The sequence below is a fragment of the Hemitrygon akajei genome, chromosome 10 (genome assembly GCF_048418815.1).
Source record: "Hemitrygon akajei chromosome 10, sHemAka1.3, whole genome shotgun sequence".
Taxonomy (NCBI): Eukaryota; Metazoa; Chordata; class Chondrichthyes; order Myliobatiformes; family Dasyatidae; genus Hemitrygon; species Hemitrygon akajei.
In genome coordinates this window covers 152,036,859-152,060,370 of record NC_133133.1, presented here as the reverse complement: position 1 = coordinate 152,060,370, position 23,512 = coordinate 152,036,859, and the positions used below count along the sequence as shown (strand labels likewise).

Genomic DNA, 23,512 nt, shown 5'->3' with positions numbered 1-23,512 from the left:
AATAAAAAATAAAAAAAGACAACAAAGATACAAGTGAGATTATAAAATCAGTTCTGATTGAGCACAAGTTAAAAAATATGAGAAGTCAGTATCCTAAATCGCTGCAGGACCCTTAAACATTACACAGAATCATAGAAACCATTCATATACGGTTCTGAATTTCACTTTGAAATACAGAATCACATTCTGTACAGTACAATTTGTTTGATTAAAGCTTCCATTATCAAAATGAGCACGACAGAAACAAAGAAGCGAACAAGTTGGTTGTGAAAAATATAGCAAACAGACCGACTATATCTGGAAAATAAAGCACCAAATTTATTTCAAATTTGCAAACCTAGTTTAATTACCCAAGACCAACACACAAAATGCTGGAGGAATATCTGGGGAGATGTTTATTCCTTTCCACTGAGGCTGCTGGACCTGTTCCTCCAGCATGCTATGTGTGTTGCTCTGTATTTCCAGCATCTGTAACATTTCTAGCATTTATTAATTAGTCATGATTATTGGCTGGAGTTTTAAATGAGAGAAGGGTGGAATTTTTCAAAATGTTCTGAAAACATAGGTAATTTCAGCATCACCCAATTTATTCCTTAACCATATCCAGTGTACTGCACTTCGATGCCCCTCCACACCTTCCCAATCAGTTCCTTTGATAATGAACAAGCATCAGTAACAGCCAAACTCTCAAGTCTACAGCAGTCTTTTCCTCAAAAAGAAATGTTTGTACATACGTGATATCTCTTCGTTGATAGCAGCCTTGAAGTAAACAAGTAATCAAGTCATCAAGAAAGTCTATGTCATTTATCAGGAGGGCCTCTTCAAGCTCCTAGTAAAAGTGGGTGGATAAAAATAGCATTAAGTGTCAATTGTATAAATCAATTAAACAATCACTTTGCCAAATAAAACAGATAATGTCAACAATGTATGCATATAACAATCTTTATGATGAATAGAATTCCCACATGCTCTCCTAAGAAAGAGACTGACAGACTGGCTTACTGAAAAAATAAAGAACCAATTACATGTCAAAAATCAAACCTTTGATGACACAAAGTTTGGGTGTGTTGTGGATAGTGTGGAGGGCTGTCAGAGGTTACGATGGGACATTGATAGGATGCAAAATTGGGCTGAGAAGTGGCAGATGGAGTTCAACCCAGATAAGTGTGAGGTGGTTCATTTTGGTAGGTCAAATATGATGGCAGAATATAGTATTAATGGTAAGACTCTTGGCAATGTGGAGGATCAGAGGGATCTTGGGGTCCGAGTCCACAGGACGCTCAAAGCAGCTGTGCAGGTTGACTCTGTGGTTAAGGCATACGGTGTATTGGCCTTCATCAATCATGGGATTGAGTTTAAGAGCCCTAGAGGTAATGTTGCAGCTATATAGGACCCTGGTCAGACCCCACTTGCAGTATTGTGCTCAATTCTGGTCGCCTCACTATAGGAAGGACGTAGAAACCATACAAAGGGTGCAGAGGAGATTTACAAGGATGTTGCCTGGATTGGGGAGCATGAGAATAGGTTGAATGAACTTGGCTTTTTCTCCCTGGAGCGACAGAGGACAAGAGGTGTCATGATAGAGGTGTACAAGATGATGAGAGGCACTGATTGTGTGGATAGTCGGTGGCTTTTTCCCAGGGCTGAATTGGCTAGCATGAGAGGGCACAGTTTTAAGGTGCTTGGAAGTAGGTACAGAGGAGATGTCAGGGGTTAAGTTTTTTTTAAAAAACACAGAGAGTGGTGAGTGCGTGGAATGGGCTGCTAGTGGCAGTGGTGGAGGCGGAAATGACAGGGTCTTTTAAGAGACTCCTGGAGGGCTACATGGAGCTTAGAAAAATAGAGGGCTAAAGCCTAGGTAGTTCTAAGGTAGGGACACGTTTGGCACAGCTTTGTGGGCCAAAGGGCCTGTATTGTGCTGTATGTTTTCTATGTTTCTAAATCTGCAAAACTTGACATGTTGCATAGCAGTTAGCATAATGCTTTATGGCACTAGCGATTGAAAGACCAGGGGTTCATCTCCTGCCATTGTCTGTTAAGGAGTTTCTGTGACATTATGGGTGCTCCAGTTTCCTCCCACAGTGTAAAAAGCGTTCGTAAACTGTGGACACGCTATGCTGGTGCCTGAAGCATGGCAACACTCACAAACAATGACAGAAATATCATTCCACTGTACATTTTGATATTTTAGTATATGGCACAAATAAAGCTCATCTTTAATCTGGAAGCGCAGCACAATCCTCACTGATTTGATTTGATGCAAACGATGCATTTCACTGTATGTTCCAATGCACATGCTTAATTGGGACAGATGCTGAAGTTTCCAACTGGTGTCAAGTCACGTCCAATTGTGTGGCCGTTGAGCACTGCAGCGTGCTTAGAGTAAACTTTTAAATAGCGGCAGTGACAAGCAGGCGCTGGAAATCCAAGCAACACACAAAATGCTGAAGAACTGAGCAGGCCAGGCAGCAACTATGGAAGAGAGTGCAGACAGCGTTTCAGGGTGAGACCCCTCAAGCAGGACACTCAGCCCGAAATGTTGAATCTACTTCCCCCCCCCCCCCCATAGATAATACCTGGCCTGCTGAGTTCCTCCAGCATTGTGTGTGTGCCGTTTAAACAGCGTCAGTTGCATGTGTTTGTTTTCAAAACGCAGTGATTTTTGTCACTGACGACGAGAAATAAGCAGTAAGACCATCTGTAACCGCGTCGCTCACTATTTTCTAAATGGACAGAAAATTCAAAAATCAGGAGCAGATGGGCTTGGGAGTCCTTGTGCAGGATTCCCTAAAGGCAGGTTGAGTCGATGATAAAGAAGGTAAACACAATGTTAGCGTTCATTTTGAGATAACTAGAATATAACAGCAAGGATGTAAAGCTGAGTCTTTACAAGGTGTTGGTTAGTATTGCGAGCAGCTTTGGGCCCTTTATCCAAGAAAGGGTGTGCTGGCATAGCAGGAAGTCCAGAGGATTTGACAAGGGAGAAGGCTGGAGAATGGGGTTGAGAGGAATAATAAATCAGCCATGATGGAACGGCGGAGCAGACTCCACGGGTTGAATGGCTTAATTCCGCTCCCATGTCTTATGGTCTCTTCTCTTAAACACAAGTAATTCTGCAAACACCAGAAAGCCTCCCCAGCATTTCGTCCAGCACCTCACCCTTGTCACTTGGGTAGCCAGAAGACATCCGTTTTGGAAGCAACGTAGGGCCATTGTTTTCAAATGGTATCACCTAATGAAAATATCTGGCCATTTTCACCTTGCTAGGCCTGGGAGCCCATTAAATGCCTTAAAGCACAAGTATTTAATGTGTCTTAAATACCCTGGGGCATCCTGAGATTGTGAAAGACACTATAGAAATGCAAGTATTTCTTTCCGATTTTCATGATCTTGGGCCATTCAAAAGCACTTCACAGCCTATTTTATATTTCTTACAAGAAGTGGCCACTTTACTGCAGACATCATCGCATTCTGGTATCAAGATGTCCTTAATCTGAGCAGCCCAAAATGTACCTTCTTTAAATTCCTCAGTATATCATTTCACAGGACCTGTCCTGTGCCCACAACGTAAGAAGTGCCTCTATTTTCATACAACCATAAGATATAGGAGCAGCACACAGAAAATGCTGGAGGTACTCAGTAGGGCAGGCAGCATCTATGGAAAAAAAACAGTCAACGTTCGGCCCGAGACCCTCCAGTATTTTGTGTGTGTTGCTTGGATTTGCAACATCTGCAGATCTTCTCCTGTTTGAGATACAGGAGCAGAATTAGGCCATTTGGCCCATCGAGTCTGCTGCATCATTTCATCATGGCTGATCCATTTTTCCTCTCAGCCCCAATCATCCACTGCCCCCAATATCACTTCATGCCCTGACAAATCAAGAATCTATCAACCTCTTCATTAACTATATATAATAACCAGGCCTCCACAGCTGCCTGTGGCAAAGAAGCCCATAGATTCACTCCCTACTCCCCGGCTAAAGAAATTTCACCTCATCTCCGTTCTGTGGATTGGTTGCTCTTCAAATTAGAGAATCTGCCACAAAACTCTGCCTTTGAAATCTCAATCGCCGCCCTGATTAGAAAGTAGCTATTTTCACGCATCCCTGGTGTGGACTGCCCAACTCCGATTTCCTTAGAAGTCTGCGAAGATTCAGCAAGACATCTGTAACTTTGACAAACTTCTATAGATGTGCGGTGGAGAGTATAGTGACCAGCTGCATCACAGCCTGGTATGGAAACACTAATGATCTTGAATGAAAAATTCTGCAAAAATGATGGATACGGCCCAGTCCATCATGGGTAGATAGATAGATAGATAGATAGATAGATACTTTATTCATCCCCATGGGGAAATTCAACTTTTTTTTCCAATGTCCCATACACTTGTTGTATCAAAACTAATTACATACAATACTTAACTCAGTAAAAAATATGATATGCATCTAAATCACTATCTCAAAAAGCATTAATAATAGCTTTTAAAAAGTTCTTAAGTCCTGGCGGTTGAATTGTAAAGCCTAATGGCATTGGGGAGTATTGACCTCTTCATCCTGTCTGAGGAGCATTGCATCGATAGTAACCTGTCGCTGAAACTGCTTCTCTGTCTCTGGATGGTGCTATGTAGAGGATGTTCAGAGTTTTCCATAATTGACCGTAGCCTACTCAGCGCCCTTCGCTCAGCTACCGATGTTAAACTCTCCAGTACTTTGCCCACGACAGAGCCCGCCTTCCTTACCAGCTTATTAAGACGTGAGGCGTCCCTCTTCTTAATGCTTCCTCCCCAACACGCCACCACAAAGAAGAGGGCGCTCTCCACAACTGACCTATAGAACATCTTCAGCATCTCACTACAGACATTGAATGACGCCAACCTTCTAAGGAAGTACAGTCGACTCTGTGCCTTCCTGCACAAGGCATCTGTGTTGGCAGTCCAGTCTAGCTTCTCGTCTAACTGTACTCCCAGATACTTGTAGGTCTTAACCTGCTCCACACATTCTCCATTAATGATCACTGGCTCCATATGAGGCCTAGATCTCCTAAAGTCCACCACCATCTCCAGCATTGAACACATCTGCATGGAGCACTGTCACAGCAAAAGCGCCATCATTAGGGACCCCCAACACCCAGGTCACGCTCACTTCTCACTGCTGCCATCAGGAAGGTGATACAGGAGCCTCAGGACTCACTCCATCAACACACACAAAATGCTGGTGGAACACAGCAGGCCAGGCAGCATCTATAAGGAGAAGCACTGTCGACATTTCGGGCCGAGACCCTTCGTCAGGACTGTTGTTGTTTGAATTTCCAGCATCTGCAGATTTCCTCGTGTTTGCTCACTCCATCAAGTTCAGGAACAGTTATTACCCCTCAACCATCAGGTTCCTGAACCAGAGTGGATAACTTCATTCAGCTCCTCTTGCCCTATCATGGAACTGTTCCCACAAGCTATAGACTCATTTCACGTTCTCAATATTTCTTGTTCATTTATTGTTATTATTTCTTATTTTATATTCACACAGTTTGTTGTCTTTTGCTAGTTGCCCACACTGTTGGTGCTTTGATTCTATTATGGTTATTGGATTTATTGAGTATGCCCATATGAAGGCTGCATATTTGGACATAAATGTACAATAAATTTCCATTCCTTCCACCAGGCCATCAGACGGACCAATTCATGCTGACACAACTGTATTTCAATGTTATATTCTTGTACATATTTATTATAAATCACTATAAATTGCACATTTAGACAGAAACATAATGTAAAGATTTTTACTCCTTGGTGTATATGAAAGATGTAAATAATAAAGTCAATTCAATTCTGCAAGGTTCCCTGCCTTCAACTCATCATCAACAGGTTAGTGTATTTTTCAATTATCTTCAGATTCTCCACACCAATCTCCATCACCCACTAACCATGGTTCACTCAAAACTGGTTTCTAAACCAACATCAAGACTTGCCAACCATCTGTCTTTATTTCTCAAATTTTAAAATCACATTCAAATCTTTATTGATCTCAAACACAACATTTTCCAAGATACAAAGGTCTACTTATGCACCCACTTCCAGGTTTACAACCCACCATATCAGCATATTTTATAATTTAACCATGTAACTGCTAATTATAGTAACTTGTGTAATCTGAAGTAGTTGCAACTGATATACTTGTTATTTTAGTGTGTGTTTTACACCATTTCTCCATCATTAAAGACCACCATCACCCAGGACATGCCCTGTTCTCATTCTTAGTATCAGGGAAGAGATACAGAAGCCTGAAGGTATACACTCAGCGTTTCATGAACAGATTCTTACTCTCTGCCATCTGATTTCTGAATGAGCATTGAACCCATGAACACTACCTCACTATTTTTGTACTGCTTATTTAATATTTATATACTTATTGTAATTCAGTTTTTTTACTTCTATGATTATGCATTACAATGTACTGCTGACACAAAATCAACAAATTTTACGACATTTCATGACAGAGCCGACCAGGTTGACTCTGTGGTTAAGAAGGCATACAGTGTATTGGCCTTCATTAATCGTGGAATTGAAGTTAGGAGCCGAGAGGTAATGTTGCAGCTATATAGGACCCTGGTCAGACTCCACTTGGAGTGCTGTGCTCAGTTCTGGTCGCCTCACTACAGGAAGGATGTGGAAGCCATAGAAAGGGTGCAGAGGAGATTTACAAGGATGTTGCCTAGATTGGGGAGCATGCCTTATAGGTTGAGTGAACTCGGCCTTTTCTCCTTGGAGCAATGAAGGATGCGAGGTGACCTGATAGAGGTGCATAAGATGATGAGAAGCATTGACTGTGTGGATAGTCAGAGGCTTTTTCCCAGGGCTGAAATGGTTGCCACAAGTGGACACTGGTTTAAGGTGCTGGGAAGTAGGTACAGAGGAGATATCAGGGGTAAGTTTTTTTTAAAAACGCAGAGAGCGGTGAGTGCGTGGAATGGGCTGTTGGCAACAGCGGTGGAGGTGGATACGATAGGGCCTTTTAAGAGACTTTTGGATAGGTACATGGAGCTTAGAAAAATAGAGGGCTATGAGTAAGCCTAATAATTTCTACGGTAGGGACATGTTTAGCACAACTTTTGTGGGCCGAAGGGCCTGTATTGCACTGTAGGTTTTCTATGATATTAAATCTGATTTTAGTTCCTAGCTTTTGGTCTTTATTTATTAGGGAAAGCTTGTCATTCTGAATTACACTAAGGTAAGTGATTCTTTATCTCACCTCTGATGTGCCTTTATTGAAGGCCAATACTCATAATCTTCCACCACAATGAAAATTAAATCATTTTTAAATTCAAGAAAACTGAATTTAAATTGAGAAATTCTTACAATTTCTCTCAATTTACCACTGGGATTTGGGAGAAGTAAGGTTGGTCTCTATACTTCCTTCTTTTCTAGTGACACAATTCGCACAGTTTACAGGCCACTGACCCTAGAGCTAGTACTATGACTAATGTTGCATTTTGCATTGATATCCCTCTGCATCCATTTAACTTCAGGCGATTGCTCCCACTTTCTTTTCAGCAGTCAGTTCTGGAATAAGTGGCTGATACTCTGAAGGGGCTCGGCCTGAAACATCGACTGCACTCTTTTCCATAGATACTGCCTGGCCTGCTGAGTTCCTTCAGCATTTTGTGTATGCGTTGTTTAGAGAAGGACTACCAAGAACGGGTTAGCACTTGTAGTGAAACACCAGTTCTGAGCCATGCCTACTGCTTTTTTGCGAACTTCCTTTGAGAACTGTTCAGGTACAATCGCTTGTTATTTAAACACATTCCACTGCTCAGTTTTTCACAGAATCTCAATTGTCCTCCATTTATGTGATTCCTCTTCCTATTGAAATCACTCTGCAATTTAACTGCCTTCTTCTTTGCACATACTTTACTGTCAGTTTAATTTTGTTTTGACCCTCATTTACAATTTCCTCCAGTTCTGATGTACTTTGACTTCTGAAATGCTAACTTGTTCCACTGCTCTATAGATCCAGCCTCTTTTGCACATTGCTGTTAAATAGAGACATTCCTCCCAGTTGCATAAAACAATCATATCCTATTACAGTGATAGCTCTAGACCCTCCATGTATTCAACGAACTCACCCACTCAAACAAGGCCGAACCACTTCTAAAACGAGTATATTAAGATGGTTGCATTCAATCAAATGCAAAGGCCCATCTCTTTATTGTCTTTCTAATTGGCTACTAGTTCAGAAGTTACTGCACTTGTACCACTTAATGATGCATAGTCATGTAGGTCTGCTTTTTTTAAAGCCCCCCCCCCCCCCCCCAGAGTTTGGGCACTATTAACAAGGTCTGCAATTATTTATACCCTTAAGTACCCTTGTATGGAGTGGCTTGGTAGACCACTTCAGGACGTTATGGTGGGTGTGGAGCTGCACAGGCCAGACTAATGAACTACAACATTTTAATGACTATCCTGTGGTTTCATGGTCACCATTAAAATAACTTCATTTAAAATACCATATTATTCTTTTCAAATCGCACCATCTTCCCTTCCACTCTCTATCACCAATACTTCACCTCATCTCTCCACCTTTTTATACTGGGCATCTCCCCTCTTATTTTAGAAGGATCTGAACATGAAATGTCGATTATCCACTTCCCTCCAGAGTTCCTCCAGCACTTTGTGTACTGCTGCAGAGTGCAACATCTGTCATCTCGAGTATCCACACCTCAAAATATCTTGCCAAATTCTGGCCTCTTGACAATCTTCAAAATTAATCATTTCTATGCTGGCTGATGCACCTTCAATGAAAAGGCCATACATTTTTGAATTCCCAACTCGAAACTTCCACCTTGTCACCAGCCTTATTTCCTGTTTGACGCTCGGCTTGCCTCCAAATTTTGTTTGGTAATTATTCTGTGAAGCAACTGAGGACATTTTGCTTCAAAGAAGCATTACTGAGACAGTTGCTAACGTCAATGGCCACTTATTTTTTCCAAATCCATCCACAACTATGTGCGGCAAGGCTACAAAATAAAAGCTTTGTTCTTATTTTAAAGCTTAAAAAAATAACTGAAGATGCTTGAAATCTAAAACAAACTCAGACCAAAAAAAATGCTGGGAAAACACTCAGCAGGCCATGCAGTATCTGCAGGGAAAAAAGTCTTTATGACCTGAAACATCTCCCTACAGATGTTGCCTCATATGCTGAGAAACTATATTTAAATGAAATACAGAACAAACTAGAGCAGTCCAACAGTACAACAAAATTGTGTACTTGTTCCTAATAAGTTATTGACAGAGGAATTCATCCAGTGTAGACAAGAACCAAATCAGCACAGACAACTAGTGCAGATCGTGTACTGCCTTCATACCAATATCAAAGATTGCACCCTCCAAATCTTCATTTTCATTGTAACTTTCAAGATGTTTGTCGATACCTTCAATTTCTTCTTAGTTTCTAACTCGAAGAAGTGAAATTGTTTCATTGTCACTTCCAGCCGTTTCCAGCATCTCCAAACCTGAACACTTGTAACTGCAGTGAGCAGAACAGTTCTGAATTGTCTTAACTGCTTACTTCTTGCCAACTATCAGAGACATAAATCACTGCTCTTTGAACAGAAACCCACGCAATTGATACTACTAGAAAACTGGTTGCTCTAAGCACGGTGTAGTGTCTAACGGCCATGCAAGTGTGAGCGAAGGACGCTAATTAGAACTTGTTTGGCAACAGCGTCCTGCCACAATTAAGCAGCATAGTGTCCCAAATTAACGAAGGGATTCCTGGCAGTTTTCTCGATTAGTTTTTGTTCCAAATAAGTGACTGCTCCGATTAACTATGGCCCAATTAACCGGAATCCGCTGTAGTAATAATAATAAATACTGAGAATCCGAACTCTCAACAGGTTTTTTTGAAAGTGAGGGCATAGGTTGTGGAATCAGTTCAGTGCTGTGGTGGTTGAAGTTACCACTCTGGTTCAGGAACCTGGGTGGCTGAAGGTTAATAACTGTTCCTGGTTTCACCACCACCATATTGCTTTTTAATCTATTTGCTGCTGTTCCTCAACCCCTACCACACAACTGAGTAAGAAAAAAAAACAACTTTGTTAGAGATCAGTAAGGGTGTCCAAGATTATGGGATAGGTACAGGAAAATGGGCTTGAGAGGGAAAAATGAATTAGAGATGATGAAGTTGTGGAGCAGGCTCGATGGGCCAAATGCCTAATTCTGTTCCTACGTCCGATAGTCTTAAAGGCCTTTCACCAAAACGATGAGTCGAACAGTGACCTGAAATGAACTGCTTTCTTATCTGCCTGTTTTGCTGTCAAAGGTGCATTACTAAATACTGACGTGAAGGGTGTGAGTGATTATGCAATCAATCATGTGTTTAATTGTAATAAATTTAGACCAATCTGTAGAAATTAGTTTTCACTTTGACACCAAAGAGTCTTTGTTGATCAGTGTCAAAAAAGCCAAATTAAATCCTTGTGATTCAATATTGTAAAACAATAAAACATGAAAACTTCCCGGTGGGGGGGTGGAATACTTTTTTTTAATGGCAATTGTACGTGTAACAATTGTAATATGATATGGAAATATCTATGACTTCTACTGGTGATAAAGTCACAGGTTCTGCTAATACTACTGCGGTGTTACCTACATTCATAATTGAAGGAAATGCTAAACTTCAGTTAGAGGTTAGTGAAAGTAAAGATCTAACATTTCCCCCCATCCAAGTTCACAGAGTCCTCCGTGGACCCTAGGTAAGAAGACCTGCTCTAACAAAATATTAAAACACCTCTTCCTGTCACCAAAGTAACATTTGTTTAAGACAAGGAAGACGATTGTTGCTCAACAGTTCTGAGCACCCCAGAGTTACACAGATCTGCTAAAACCTGAAATTCAGAATCGGCAGGTTCAGCTGCATTGAGCCACACTCGAAAAGGCGAATGGATTTCTACTGAGAGTTCACAACTTGGAATGTAGTATTTAGAGGAATGAAACATTTTCAGATCTTTGCTACTGTAGAAATTTGACAACCAATACAATGACAACTTTTTTGGCATCCCAATTGTCTTTTTGGAAGCTACTTCCGATTCAGTTGATAACATCACTTCTAATTTAAGATCACTTCTAAGTACCCGAGTCACAGGTTATACTGACATTCCTGTGCTGCACTTTGTATACAATATATGGTGGCAAAGCATTTCACAGAAACAGAAAGCCATGCTGGGGACAAGGTGGTCTGCTGGCCGAAATTACAGTTGAGGTATTGATGTTTTGTAATTTCCAGTAAGATGGCAGTGTACTCGGACACAGAAGCTTCTACAGGGCCAACCAAAGGTATTATTGACCATCTTAAATATATTCCTTTTGATTGCAAGTTCCCCGCTGGCCATTAAGAACTTGTACTGCAGGTCTACCCCATCGGCGAGTTGGTCGTTAGCGGAGAACCTGAAGGAACTGGCCTCGGTGTGGATTGTGTATCAGAATCAGAATCAGGTTTATCATCACCGGCATGTGACATGAAATTTATTAACTTAGCAGCAGCAGTTCAATGCAATACATGATCTAGCAGAGTGAGAGAGAAAAAAATAAAACATAATAATAAATAGACAAGTAAATCAATTACGTATATTGAATAGTTAAAAGAATGTGCAAAAACAAAAAAATAGTATATTAAAAAAAAATTAGGTAGTGTCCAAGAGTTCAACGTCCATTTAGGAATCTGATGGCAGAGGAGAAGAAGCTGTTCTTGAATTGCTGAGTGTATGCTTTCAGGTTTCTATACCTCCTACCTGATGGTAGGAAAGGTTGGTCGCATCTGGAGGTTCTCCAGTTGGTGGACGATTTCCCTCTATGCATCTCTGACATAGTGGGGAACCACGTACGAGGCAAGTTACAGCAGTGGTTTGCCATTGCCTTCTGCCGGGTGAGTTTCCAAAGAGATCACCAGCTTGTAACCCAGCACAGATGGAAAGTGTGCAGGGGAATTGGCTGGATTTGAACTTGGGACCTTTCTTCCTGAAGTCCGGCACTGATGCCACTATGCCACCAGCCGAGAAAAGGGCATACCCTGGGTGCTGGGCGTCCTTAATAATGGATGCTGCCTTTCTGAGACACCACTCCTTAAAGATGTCCTGGGTACCCAAGATGGAGCCGACTAAATTTACGACCCTCTGCAGCTTCTTTCAGTCCTGTGCAGTAGCCCCTCCATACCAGACAGTGATGCAGTCTGTCAGAATGCTCTCCATGGTACATCTATAGAAGTTTTTGAGTGTATTTGTTGACATGCCAAAACTCTTCAGACTCTTAATGAAGTTTAGCTGCTGTCTTGCCTTCTTTATAAATACATCGATATGTTGGGTCCAGGTTAGATCCTCAGAGATCTTGATACCCAGGAACTTGAAGCTGCTCACTCTCTCCACTTCTGATCCCTCTATGAGGATTGGTATGTGTTCCTTCATCTTACTCTTCCTGAAGTCCACAATCAGCTCTTCCGCCTTACTGACGTTGAGTGCCAGGTTGTTGCTGTGGCACCACTCCACTAGCTGGCCAATCTCCCTCCTGTACACAAAGGCAGTGTGCACTCTAATTGTGAGTGATTGTCCTAGTTGCTTTTCTTGTGATCGGAAGACCCTGTTGGACATCCTTAATGCGGAATGCCGCAAGTTGAATTCACTGTTTTATTGGTGAATGGCGGGAGTGGACAGCGAGGAAGCTGTGACACAGCGTCAATGCTGGAGTCAGTCCTGCCCGCTCGTGTTTGCTTGGCAGAAGGCAAGATGTATTGTGCTTGACGGCAGACTGCTGCAACATTCATGGACTCAGGGACTTAGACGATTTTTTTTGTGTGTGTGTGACCATATTGTCCTGCCGTCTTACATGTGTTATGTGTGCCTTGTGCTGTGAATGACCGTTGTATACTGTGTTTGTACCTTGGGGTGGACTAACACCCTTTCATTTGGCTGTACTCATGGGCATTCATGCACGGTTGAATGCAATTCAACTTGAACTTGGATATTACAGGGTCATTTTTAGGAATAAAAGTCACTGGAAACACCCAGTCACTCACCCAACATCCATGGAACAAGCAACAGATGTAAACAAACAAGCTCGGCTCTCAAGCAACTGCAAAATATCACCAATGATATAAAACTTAATGCCTCGACCTCCTGCAATAATTCGGCCCAACACTCATGTCTGAAACATCTGGATAACAAAGATAACTACACACCCAAATTGTCTTTATTTATTGACTGTAGTTCTGCCTTCAATGCCATAATTCCAAACAAACTCATTTCCACTGAGGTTGGGTGAAATTAGAACTAGAGGTCATAGGTTAAAGATGAAAGGTGAAATATTTAAGGGGCACCTCTTCACTCAGAGTGTGGAATGAACTGATGGTCGATGTAGGTTCAATTTCAACATTTAAGAGAAATTCGGATAAGAACATGGATGGTCCAGGTGCAGGTTAATGGATCTAGGCAACATAACTCTTCAGCATGCACTAGATGGGCTGAAGAGCCAGATTCTGTGCTGTAGTGTTCTATGACTATGAAGTATCAGCTAATGTCATAAACTACACAGCAGCCCATCCCGTTAGTGACCACCTTCCTCATCCACGGAAGTGCCTGTGGTTCCAATACTGACTTTGATAGTCACCCTGGAAACGACTCCCATTCCAGTTTTGTAAGTCACCCTCAATTCCAAGGGTCCGTTAAAGAAGCAGCAACAACTTATCTTGACTCTTCAGCTTTAAGGATAGTCCTCATGAGGTGTCACCAGAGCGCTTAGGTTACAAAGGGCCAAATGACAGGAAAACAGCAATAAATATTTTGAGGATCAAATCCTCCAGTTTCAAGTTCTTGACTTGGTGATATAACTATCATAAAGTGTGATAACAAAATCTCTTCCGCACTGATCTTCAATACAGGAACACCTCAAAGCTGCGTGCTCAGCCCCTACTCTGCCCTCTATCCACACTTGACTGCGTGGCTAAGCACAGCTTCGATGCCATCTTTGAATTCACAGATGACGTGCCTGTTGGACAAATCACAGGTGGTGATCGAGTCACTTTACCAGACTCAGATAGGACACCTCGTTGGGTGCTACCGCAACAACCTCTCGTTGAATTTCAGTGAGCTGATTGTTGAAGGAGGAGGATAAATGTGTACCAGTCTACAACTGAGATGAGAGTGAAGGGGTGGGGAAGAAATAAGTGGTGGAGAGAATCAGCAGATTTAAATTCCTGGATATTAACATATCAAATGACCCATCTTGGGACCAGCACATAGATGCAATCCTAAGGAAAGCACACCTGTGTCCTCAATTTCTTTTTGTTAAAGAGGTTTGGAATATCACAGAACACTAATACAAACTGCTACAGAAATTACTCTCACTGGTGCATCATGGTCTGGTTTTGCAATGCCAATGCACAGGAAAGTAAGCAGCTGTAGAGTAGTGGACTCTGCACAAGACATCGTCAGCATCCCCCACCACCAATGGTAGCATCCCCACGAGGTGCTGCTTCAAAGAGTCAACCTCCAAAGATTCCTACCAACCAAGCTATCCCATCTTCTCACAGCAATCATCAGGCTGGAGGTTCAGAAGCCTACAGTCCCATTCAAGTTCACTCAACCATTCAATTCCTGAACCAAACACAGCACTAATCACCACTTCAACCTATGATCACTTTGCACTAAGAATTAAGTTTTCTGTTCTAATTGTGTATAATTCATGCCTAATTTACTCCCCCCTTGTCCCCGAATGCTTGATGCTGCTGCAAGTAGTTTTTCATCACACCTGTACGTACATGTAGTTCTGCTGTACATGACAATAATCAATATTGGAGAACCAAAGAGCATGTGGGGGGGGGGGGGGGGTGTTCGAGGCGATTCAGACTTTTAAAATATAATTTTACAAAACCACTTTCCTTACAGAGTCCAGAGGCTTCAAGTGTGGATAAGCCAGAGCTAGGAGAGAATTTTGCTGACCTAATCTCACCATTTTCTCTGTGTTGCTTTGCAAAGGTATACACAGTGAAGATTGAAAATTTAATTTAGAAGCACACATCTGCATTTACCTGCCTTACTTTTGGGTCTTGATTCCTCTGTTCTTTTTTGTGAGTTCTTAGTTCTTAGCTGTTTTCTTTATTATTTTCCCATTGGTTTCCATCAGCAACATTTTACTTTTCCATCATATTACTCTCCACAGCATTCAGCTGTTAATTTTCCTCATATTTGTCCCAACATAGTACGTTCCTGGAAATCACCACACAGCTGCGTGATTCCATGCTCCTTCCAAAACTGCTTCCATCTAAATTTGACCCGTGGAGCAAAATTGGGCCTCCTGGTCGTGAATCAAGGGGTAGACACTTGAACAACTGAGGGAGGGAGAAGCTACTAGATATCTCCATCCTCAACATGGCAAAGCCGAGCAACAAGAGGCCTAAATTAAAGGCTCAAGCATTCATAACCAAGTTTACACTCAAGTACCAAATAGATGATCCATCTTGACTTCCTGCCGGGATTCCTACAGCACAGAGGCCAGTTACCAACCAATTTCATTCAGTCCATGTGGTATCAGGACACAGTTGATAGCACAGCAAAAGTTATAGGGCCAAACAATATCTTTGCTGTAATACTGAAGATCCACCCTTTAATGCTGGCTGTTCCTCTAACTATGGTTTCCAGTACAGTTACACAACTCACATCTATCTGACATTGTGAAAAATTGCCTGGGTATGTCCTGTTCACAAAAAGCATGACAAATACAGGACTGAAGGTGTTATCTTTGATTGCACGCAGTATACAGAATAAGGCAGATGATTTATAGTATAGTTTAGAAATTGGGAGGTATGATACTGTGGTCATCACTGAGTTGTGGGTTGAAAGAGTAGGGAGGCTTAGCAACCAAGGATACATACACATTGTATCAGAAAGACAGGCAGATGGGCCGAAGGGGTGGGGTGGCTCTGTTGGTAAAAAAAAAATATCAAATCCTTAGAAAGAAGGAAAATATAATGAGAAGATGTAAAATCCTAAGTTAAGAAATTGCAAGGATTAAAAAAAAAATGATTGGGAGTTATATATAGGCTGAGGATCAATAGCCAGGATGTGGGGTACAAATTACAATGGGAGATCAAAAAGTTATGTAAAATGGGCAATGTTAAAACATCCATGGGGGATTGGGAAAATCACTTTGGTGCTGAATCCCAAGAGCAAGAATATATAGAATTCCCACAAGATGATTTTTAGAGCATCTTGTAACTGAGTCTTCTAGAATAAAGGCAATTCTGAATCGGGTGTTGTGTAATGAACCTGATTTGATTAGGGAGCTTAGGGTAAAGGAACCTTTAGGAGATACTGATCATTATAGCAGTCATAGTGTCCACTCTCACGCATGGATGCGAGACATGGACACTCACCAAGACCATGCGAAAGTCATTAGACGGTTGCTATACACGAATGCTCCGGATGGCTCTTGACATGAGTTGGCAACAGCACATGATGAACATCTAGCTCTATGATGACCTACTGATGCTCACTACTAAAATCGAGGCAAGAAGACAGCAACTAGCAGGGCACTGTCTACGCCACCCTGAGCTACCTGCCAGCCTAGTTATCGCATGGGAGGATGAACCCTGGGCGCCCTCCCAAGACTATGGTCAACACGGTCCTAGAAGATAGCAGTGCAGCTAATGTCGATGAACTGAACACACTGATGAGGGAGAGGGAGGAGTGGAGAGTCCATCACTGTGCCCAATGCTGGCCTCCTAAGCCTGAGTCGACGTATAGTAGTAGATCATAATATGACAGAATTCACCCTGCAGTTTGAGAGGGATAAAATCAGATGTATCAGTACTACAGTGGAGTAAAGAGAACTACAGAGGCGTGAGAGAGGAGCTGGTCAATATTGAATGGAAGGGATACTAGTGGGGATGACAGCCGAGCAGCAATGGCTGGAGTTTTCGGGGAAAATTTGGAAGGCGCAGAATAGATTCGTTCCAAATATGAGTTATTCTAAAGGGAGGATGAGGTAACTGTGGCTGGCAAGGTAATTCAAAGCACAAAAGCAAAAGAGAGGGCATATGATATCTCAAAAAATATTAGAAAGCTAGAAGATTGGGAAGATTTTAAAAACCAACAGAAGGCAACAAAAAAAGCAATAAGAAGAGGGAAGATGACATGCAACGGTAAGCTAGCCAATATCATCAAATAGGATACCAATAATTTTTTTCAGATGTATAAAGAGTAAAAGAGAGGCAAAAGACGCCGGAGAGGTAGTGAATGGGGGACAAAGAAATGACGGATGAACTCTGTAAGTATTTTGCATCAGTAAAATGCCAGGAATTGGAGAGCGTCGGTGGACAGAAATGAGTCTCCTTATTTAAGACTGGAGAATTCAGTGTTCATGCAGACTACCTAGGCGCAAAACAAGGTGATGTTCCTCTAGTTTGCACTTGGCCTGGATTGTTTGCTTCAAACCGGAGGAACCGCACCTTGTTTCTGCCTGGGAAGTCTACAACCAACTTGCACATTCACTTCTCAGTGGTGAGTTGGGACAGGGGTTAGAGTGCCAGCTATTCCGGTGAGAGAAAGAAATATAAAATCAAATTTGCCAGTGACAAAACTGCCATTTTCTATTAAATGATTGATAGATGAGACAAGACGACAACAAGGCTTCAAGGCAATTTATCAAAGTTGAGTAAGAGCACAAACATTTGCAGGTGCAGGGTATGTGGATAATTGTGAAATTATCCTTTGAAAAAAAAATAGGGAGGCTACAGATTTATTTAAATCATAATGCATTTGGAAATGTTTACATACAAAGAGATCTTGGTGCCCTCGTAAATTAAACATTCATGTGGCTGCCACTGCAACTTGATTTAAGAGCAAGGATGCTTTGCTGTAATTACAGACTTGCTAAGATCACTCTTAATATGTGCAGTTTTAGTCCCCTTATGCAAGGGATATACTTGGTATAGAAAGAATAACAAAGTTTTACCAGACTGATTGCTGGCCAAACAGGATTGTTGTACAAGGACAGATTGAGTCAACTATGCCTGCAGTTAAAATGAAAAAGATTTGATGTTAAAATGTACGAAATTCTGATAGGGCTCAACAGAGTGGCTACAAGGTTGTCTCAGGATACATGTGGAACTGAGATAAGATACTTCTTCATCATGGAGGCCAAGTCTCTAAATATACTTGGTGATGATGCACGTAGGAATGTATGGTCATCACCCATGGTCATACTGAATGCCAGAGGCAGATAGAAGGGACAAATACCCAAGTCCAACCGATATTTTTCTAGATTTTATGACCAAACACTGCCCTTCAAGTTCTCAGGGTAGGTACACAGTAGAGCCAACGGATAAGGTTTCACAATTAATCTATTTTTGCACAATATACTGTATGCAAGAGGACAATGAGAATTAAATAAATACAGTAGTGCATGTACAATTGCTATATTGATATTACACCATTCCTCGCTGTTGTGAAACTGGCTGGCCAGCTGGTGAAGTGGTATCAGCACCAGACTTCGAGACGAATGGTCGAGTTTGAAACCGGCCGGCTCCTTGCACACTTTCCATCCATGCTGGGCTGAGTGTCGAGCTAGCAACTCGGCCTCGAAAAACGACAGCGAAATGCTGCCCGATTCAGCACAAGGTGCGAACAGGAACAACAACAACCGCTGTTGCAAGAAATAGGGTTAGTGTGACACAATAACAACTCAGGGCATTCAGGAGTTCAGAGTTCAATTCCTCTGTGTCCTGTAAGGAGTTTGTCCTTTCTCCACGTCACCGTGTGGGTCCTCCCACATTCCAAAGACACACCATTTCGTAGGTTAAGTGGTCATTGTAAACTGTCCTGTGATTAAGCTAGGGTTAAACAGGTGGGTTGATTGCCGGTGTGGCTCAATGGGCCAGAAGGGCTGTATTTCTTAATTAAAAAATAAGGAACTATATGTACTGATTTTCTATTACACATTACAAGGAATTAAAGGATTTGGCTTTTGTGATGAAAATCACAACTCCAATTTACCAACTTTATCTTCAACTACAGTAAGAGATCTTCCCCTTTAGGGAAGCAAGCCTGGCCTGATGCGGGTTATTCCAAGAAGGAAAAAAACGTTGCTGATAAGAGGAGCTGTAGACCATTTGAAACCTTTCAGTTTAATCATGTCTTGGCCATGGACAGATCTAATCTATTTACCCGTTTATGTTTTGGTATCTGATTTGGTGCTGTTAGGCATCGGTATTCCGCACCTCTCAGATTTCATCGCTGTCTCTGTCAGCATTCGCACTTTACTCTTATTAACCTGCCTTTGCTCTATTTGCCTATATATCCCTGACTAATAAAAATATCCACCTCAGTCATTTCAATTGCAGCACTTGTGGGACAGAATTTCAGAATTACATTGCCCAATGTGTAGTTAAGTGTTTCCTTATTTCTCTCCGAAATGGTCAAAAATCTAATTTTACTCCTTTTTGGAATTCTCACCGATGTAAATAATTTCTGTGCATCTACCCAAGTGAATCCCTTAATCATTCTGAACACCTTCATGAGATTTACCCTAATTTCTTAAGGGAATACAAATCAAGTGTGCCCTACATGGTATAGTTCAAAGTTCAAAGTAAAATTTATTACCAGGGCACATACATGTCACCACATACAACCCTGAGGTTCCTTTTCCTACAGGCATACTCTGCAAATCTATAGACTGTAGATCTATATAACTGTAAACAGGATCAATGAACATCAAACTGTGCAAATGCACATATAAATAAATAACAATAAATAACAGAAGTATGAAATAATATTTAAAGAATCCTTACTGATGGTGGAAACACCAGAAATAGAATGAGTACGCTTATACATCTGTTTTCCAAGTTTTGGTGCTAAAAATTGACTTTAGAGTTTGAGTCCCTTTCCAACAGAGGAAACGTGCTGATTGCTGAATGTTCCTCTCTTAAGATTATGTTCAACACTCCATTAGCATTTCTGTAACCATTTGATTTGTGCACAAAATGCCTGTTTTTTTCATTGTTAAAGCAAAATGGATGGCTTCACACTTCCCCACAAGGAACTTAATCAATCATATTTTTGCCAATTCACTTAAACTAATATCTTTAACTTCCTATCACATTAATTGTTGCCCTTACTTTAAGGTCATCTGCAAACTTCAAATGTACAACTCTCTACAACCATCAATAAAAATGGTTAAAGAGTCCCCTGGGCTTCAAGAAAGATTTAATGGTACATTTAAAAATGAGCTGAATGATCATATCTCCAATTTAGTTTCATTAAATGTCCTTAAAGCCGTGATCTACAGCCTCTGATCAAACATTATCTCTTTATTGTACAACACAAAATAATCCCAAAATGGACTTCATTACAATTACAATGCAGATGCAATAACTTGTGTATGTGCCAAGGGCAAAATTCTATTCACAACTAATCACAATGGGACCAAAAAGGTTAAATTTATAAAGATGCAATTGTCTTCAGCAATTTTTACAAATCTGTAATGCCATTGGAAGACTGACTGTCCTATCCCAAGTAGGCTGCTGACTTTAATGGGAGACATTTATTATATTGTGCTCATAATCTATCAGGATTAAGCCACTGCAGGACATATCAAAATATCTCCTCAAGAATCTATCATTTTGATTGTTAAATATTTTTGTTGAAGCTAGATCTAACAACAGATGAAACTATTTGTACCACCTACATTTGCAAAGCCTTAAAAGGAAATTCATTTATAATTGTTTTCTAAATATTCTGTGGAATACCATATTGGCTTCCTTACCCTTGCCGAGCTCACCCATCCGTGATGTCAGGCTCATTTAGTTAAACACCAATCAGAAAACTTTGAAGTCAAAAAAGTCAGCTGGATCCGGTTTGACTTATTAAGGTAACAACAAATTACAGCAGGCATCCATTTAGAATACACCAATAGATCTAAAGCCGTCATTTAATCGGTATTTGTTTTTACACCTTATTTAAAAACAGCCGGAAAACCTTGTTTTCTTTACTCGTGCCTTCCAAGTAGGATACATGTTTAGAAATGAAAAGTTATGAAAGACAATGAAGGTTTCTACAGGTTACACCGGCCTTTTTAAAATGGAATTTTAAAACTGTCAGCAGAGACTGGGACAACATCTTCAGTACTGTGAATCACACCGAAGGAATTTAGCTTCTGCCGCGGTTGATTTTGACCGACTAGGAAGGATGACTGACTAAACTGCACACCAGCTGGGCAGATATCTTGCTCGTGAATGCCATTATTGTATTCATGAAGCGGGTGTGCTGTAAGTTTGCATATTCCTCATCTTTTAAGTACCTCCTCTCTGTGAAACAGTGGTTAGACTGAGATGGGTGCATCAGATTGCACTTTGTAACCCAAAGTAAAACACTGACCAAATATATGCATAAAGTACTGATTTTCTTAAATAGAAGACAAAATACAAAACTGGTCATGGTCTGATAAACAGTCTACTGATCTCTCAAAACACCGACTCGAATATCAAAATATTGTTCAGATTATTAGTGCATACACACGGTAGCTATAATGTCAATGTATCATTTACATAGTTAATATAAATTTTTAAAACCGGCACTGTGGAATTAAGGCAAACAAATTTGAATAAAGTAATGAACAAGACAAATGTTAAACATTACTACAATCAAATTAGGTGGAAGACTAAAAGAAGTCAAATGAGTACTCGTTTCACTGGTGAAGGTTCATAAAAGACCCACTAAGACTGCAGTTTGTGTCGCCATTTAACCCAACCGATTCCTGGGATGTAAACAAAATATAACACGAAGATAAAGTAGAATAAAGTCTACTTTACTCGGGCTCAGGATAATAAGATAATCTTACTGAAATATTAAAAACTTAAAAGGGTAAGTTCTCACTGAATGGGAAGCTTAGAACTAAGGTTCCTTGGTCTTGTGATGAAGAACTGGTTATTCAGCTGTAACACACACAAAAAGCTGGTGGAACGCAGCAGGCCAGGGAGCATCTATAGGAAGAAATACAGTCGACGTTTCGGGCCAAGACCCTTTGTTCAGTTAGTCCTAACTAAGGGTCTCGGCCCAAAACGTCGACTGTACTTCTTCCCATAGATGCTGCCTGGCCTGCTGCGTTCCACTAGCATTTTGTGTGTGTTGCTTGAATTTCCAGCATCTGCAGATGTCTTCATGTTTGCATTTTTATATTCAGCTGTAATGTAGTTTTTCATCTGTATATAAATTAGCATTTAAAATAACTTTAAAATTAAATTTAATGTTTAAAGTTCTCTAGTCCAGGAGATTGTGCATGCTCAGCGCATATTCAGGGTCACTCAGTGCTGAGGAGGTTCATCCACAAATCTACAATTTCATTGTTAACTTCTGGGCAGCGGAGGCCAAGCTAGGAGACCTCAGAGATACCATCACTGTGGCCATCTTTGAGGAGAAAGTTTTCACCAGGGTCTTCCTCCCAGTGGCCAGACAGCTGTTTCCAGACTTGCAGTGTGAATTTCATTTACTGAGAGGTAGAGATAATCAAGGCCCAATATCTATGAGAAATGTACAAAGCAATACCAACCCTCACAGATGACTTTTTTTCAATCCTGCTACAATCTTAGATCCTATCAACAAGGGGAGATCATGAAGTGCACTCAAATTTGGCTACCTCCAGGAACTCTTACAGTACCTCATAATGGGTGTAATCCAGATAGCCGATCCATAACAGAGCCAATCTAGTTCAGACTGGTGTCAACAAAGAGAGATTCTTTTGTCCTCAGCACAAGGTTGCAACTCAGCTTCAGTGTTTTTAATTGGACTACCGCTAATACACAGGACTAATGGCGAACTCTTCAGTCTATGATGCCTACACTTCAGAACCAATGTCAGTAATCATGTTGCAGTACAAAGATGATGCCTGTGTATACATGCGCTCAGAGGCTCAAATAGAAGTCCCCACTTTACTTTACTTACTTTATTGTCACCAAACAATTGATACTAGAGCGTACAATCATCACAGTGATATTTGTTTCTGCGCTTCGCAGAAGTACAAATCGAAGTGAATATAATAAAAATTTACATTATAAATCATAATTAGAAAATAGAAAAGGGAAAGTACGGATATTAAGAAGGTACAGCCCAGATCCGGGTCAGGATCCGTTCAGCAGTCTTATCACAGTTGGAAAGAAGCTGTTCCCAAATCTGGCCGTATGAATCTTCATGCTCCTGAACCGGAGGGAAGTGGGACAAAAAGTGTGTTGGCTTTTCACTTCAGACTGAAGCAAAAAAAGAACACACTTAACATTTGTTAGACTGAAGATTTGTTACCATCTTGTCCCTGCTGTACAACAATGTCCTCCGACATAAAGGTTCATGGTGAGATTCTGGATAACGTGGGCTACTTCCTGTTGTTAGGATCCACAGCACAGTGAAGGAAGACACCAATGCTACTGCCCCACCGGGAAAGATAATACTTAAAGATCAAGATCTCAAACCTGGCATATGATCTACC

General features: G+C 41.1%; 1 protein-coding gene across 2 annotated transcripts in view; it reads right to left on the bottom strand.

Annotated features, from left to right (window-relative positions):
* Positions 1-23,512, bottom strand: part of LOC140734827 (chromatin remodeling regulator CECR2-like) — a 127,934-nt gene that overhangs the window by 61,961 nt on the left and 42,461 nt on the right. For both annotated transcript variants that reach the window (XM_073059403.1, XM_073059404.1), the window contains exon 2: positions 735-829. In XM_073059403.1, coding sequence (XP_072915504.1) covers positions 735-829 — 95 coding nt within the window. The remainder of the gene's footprint in view (positions 1-734; positions 830-23,512) is intronic.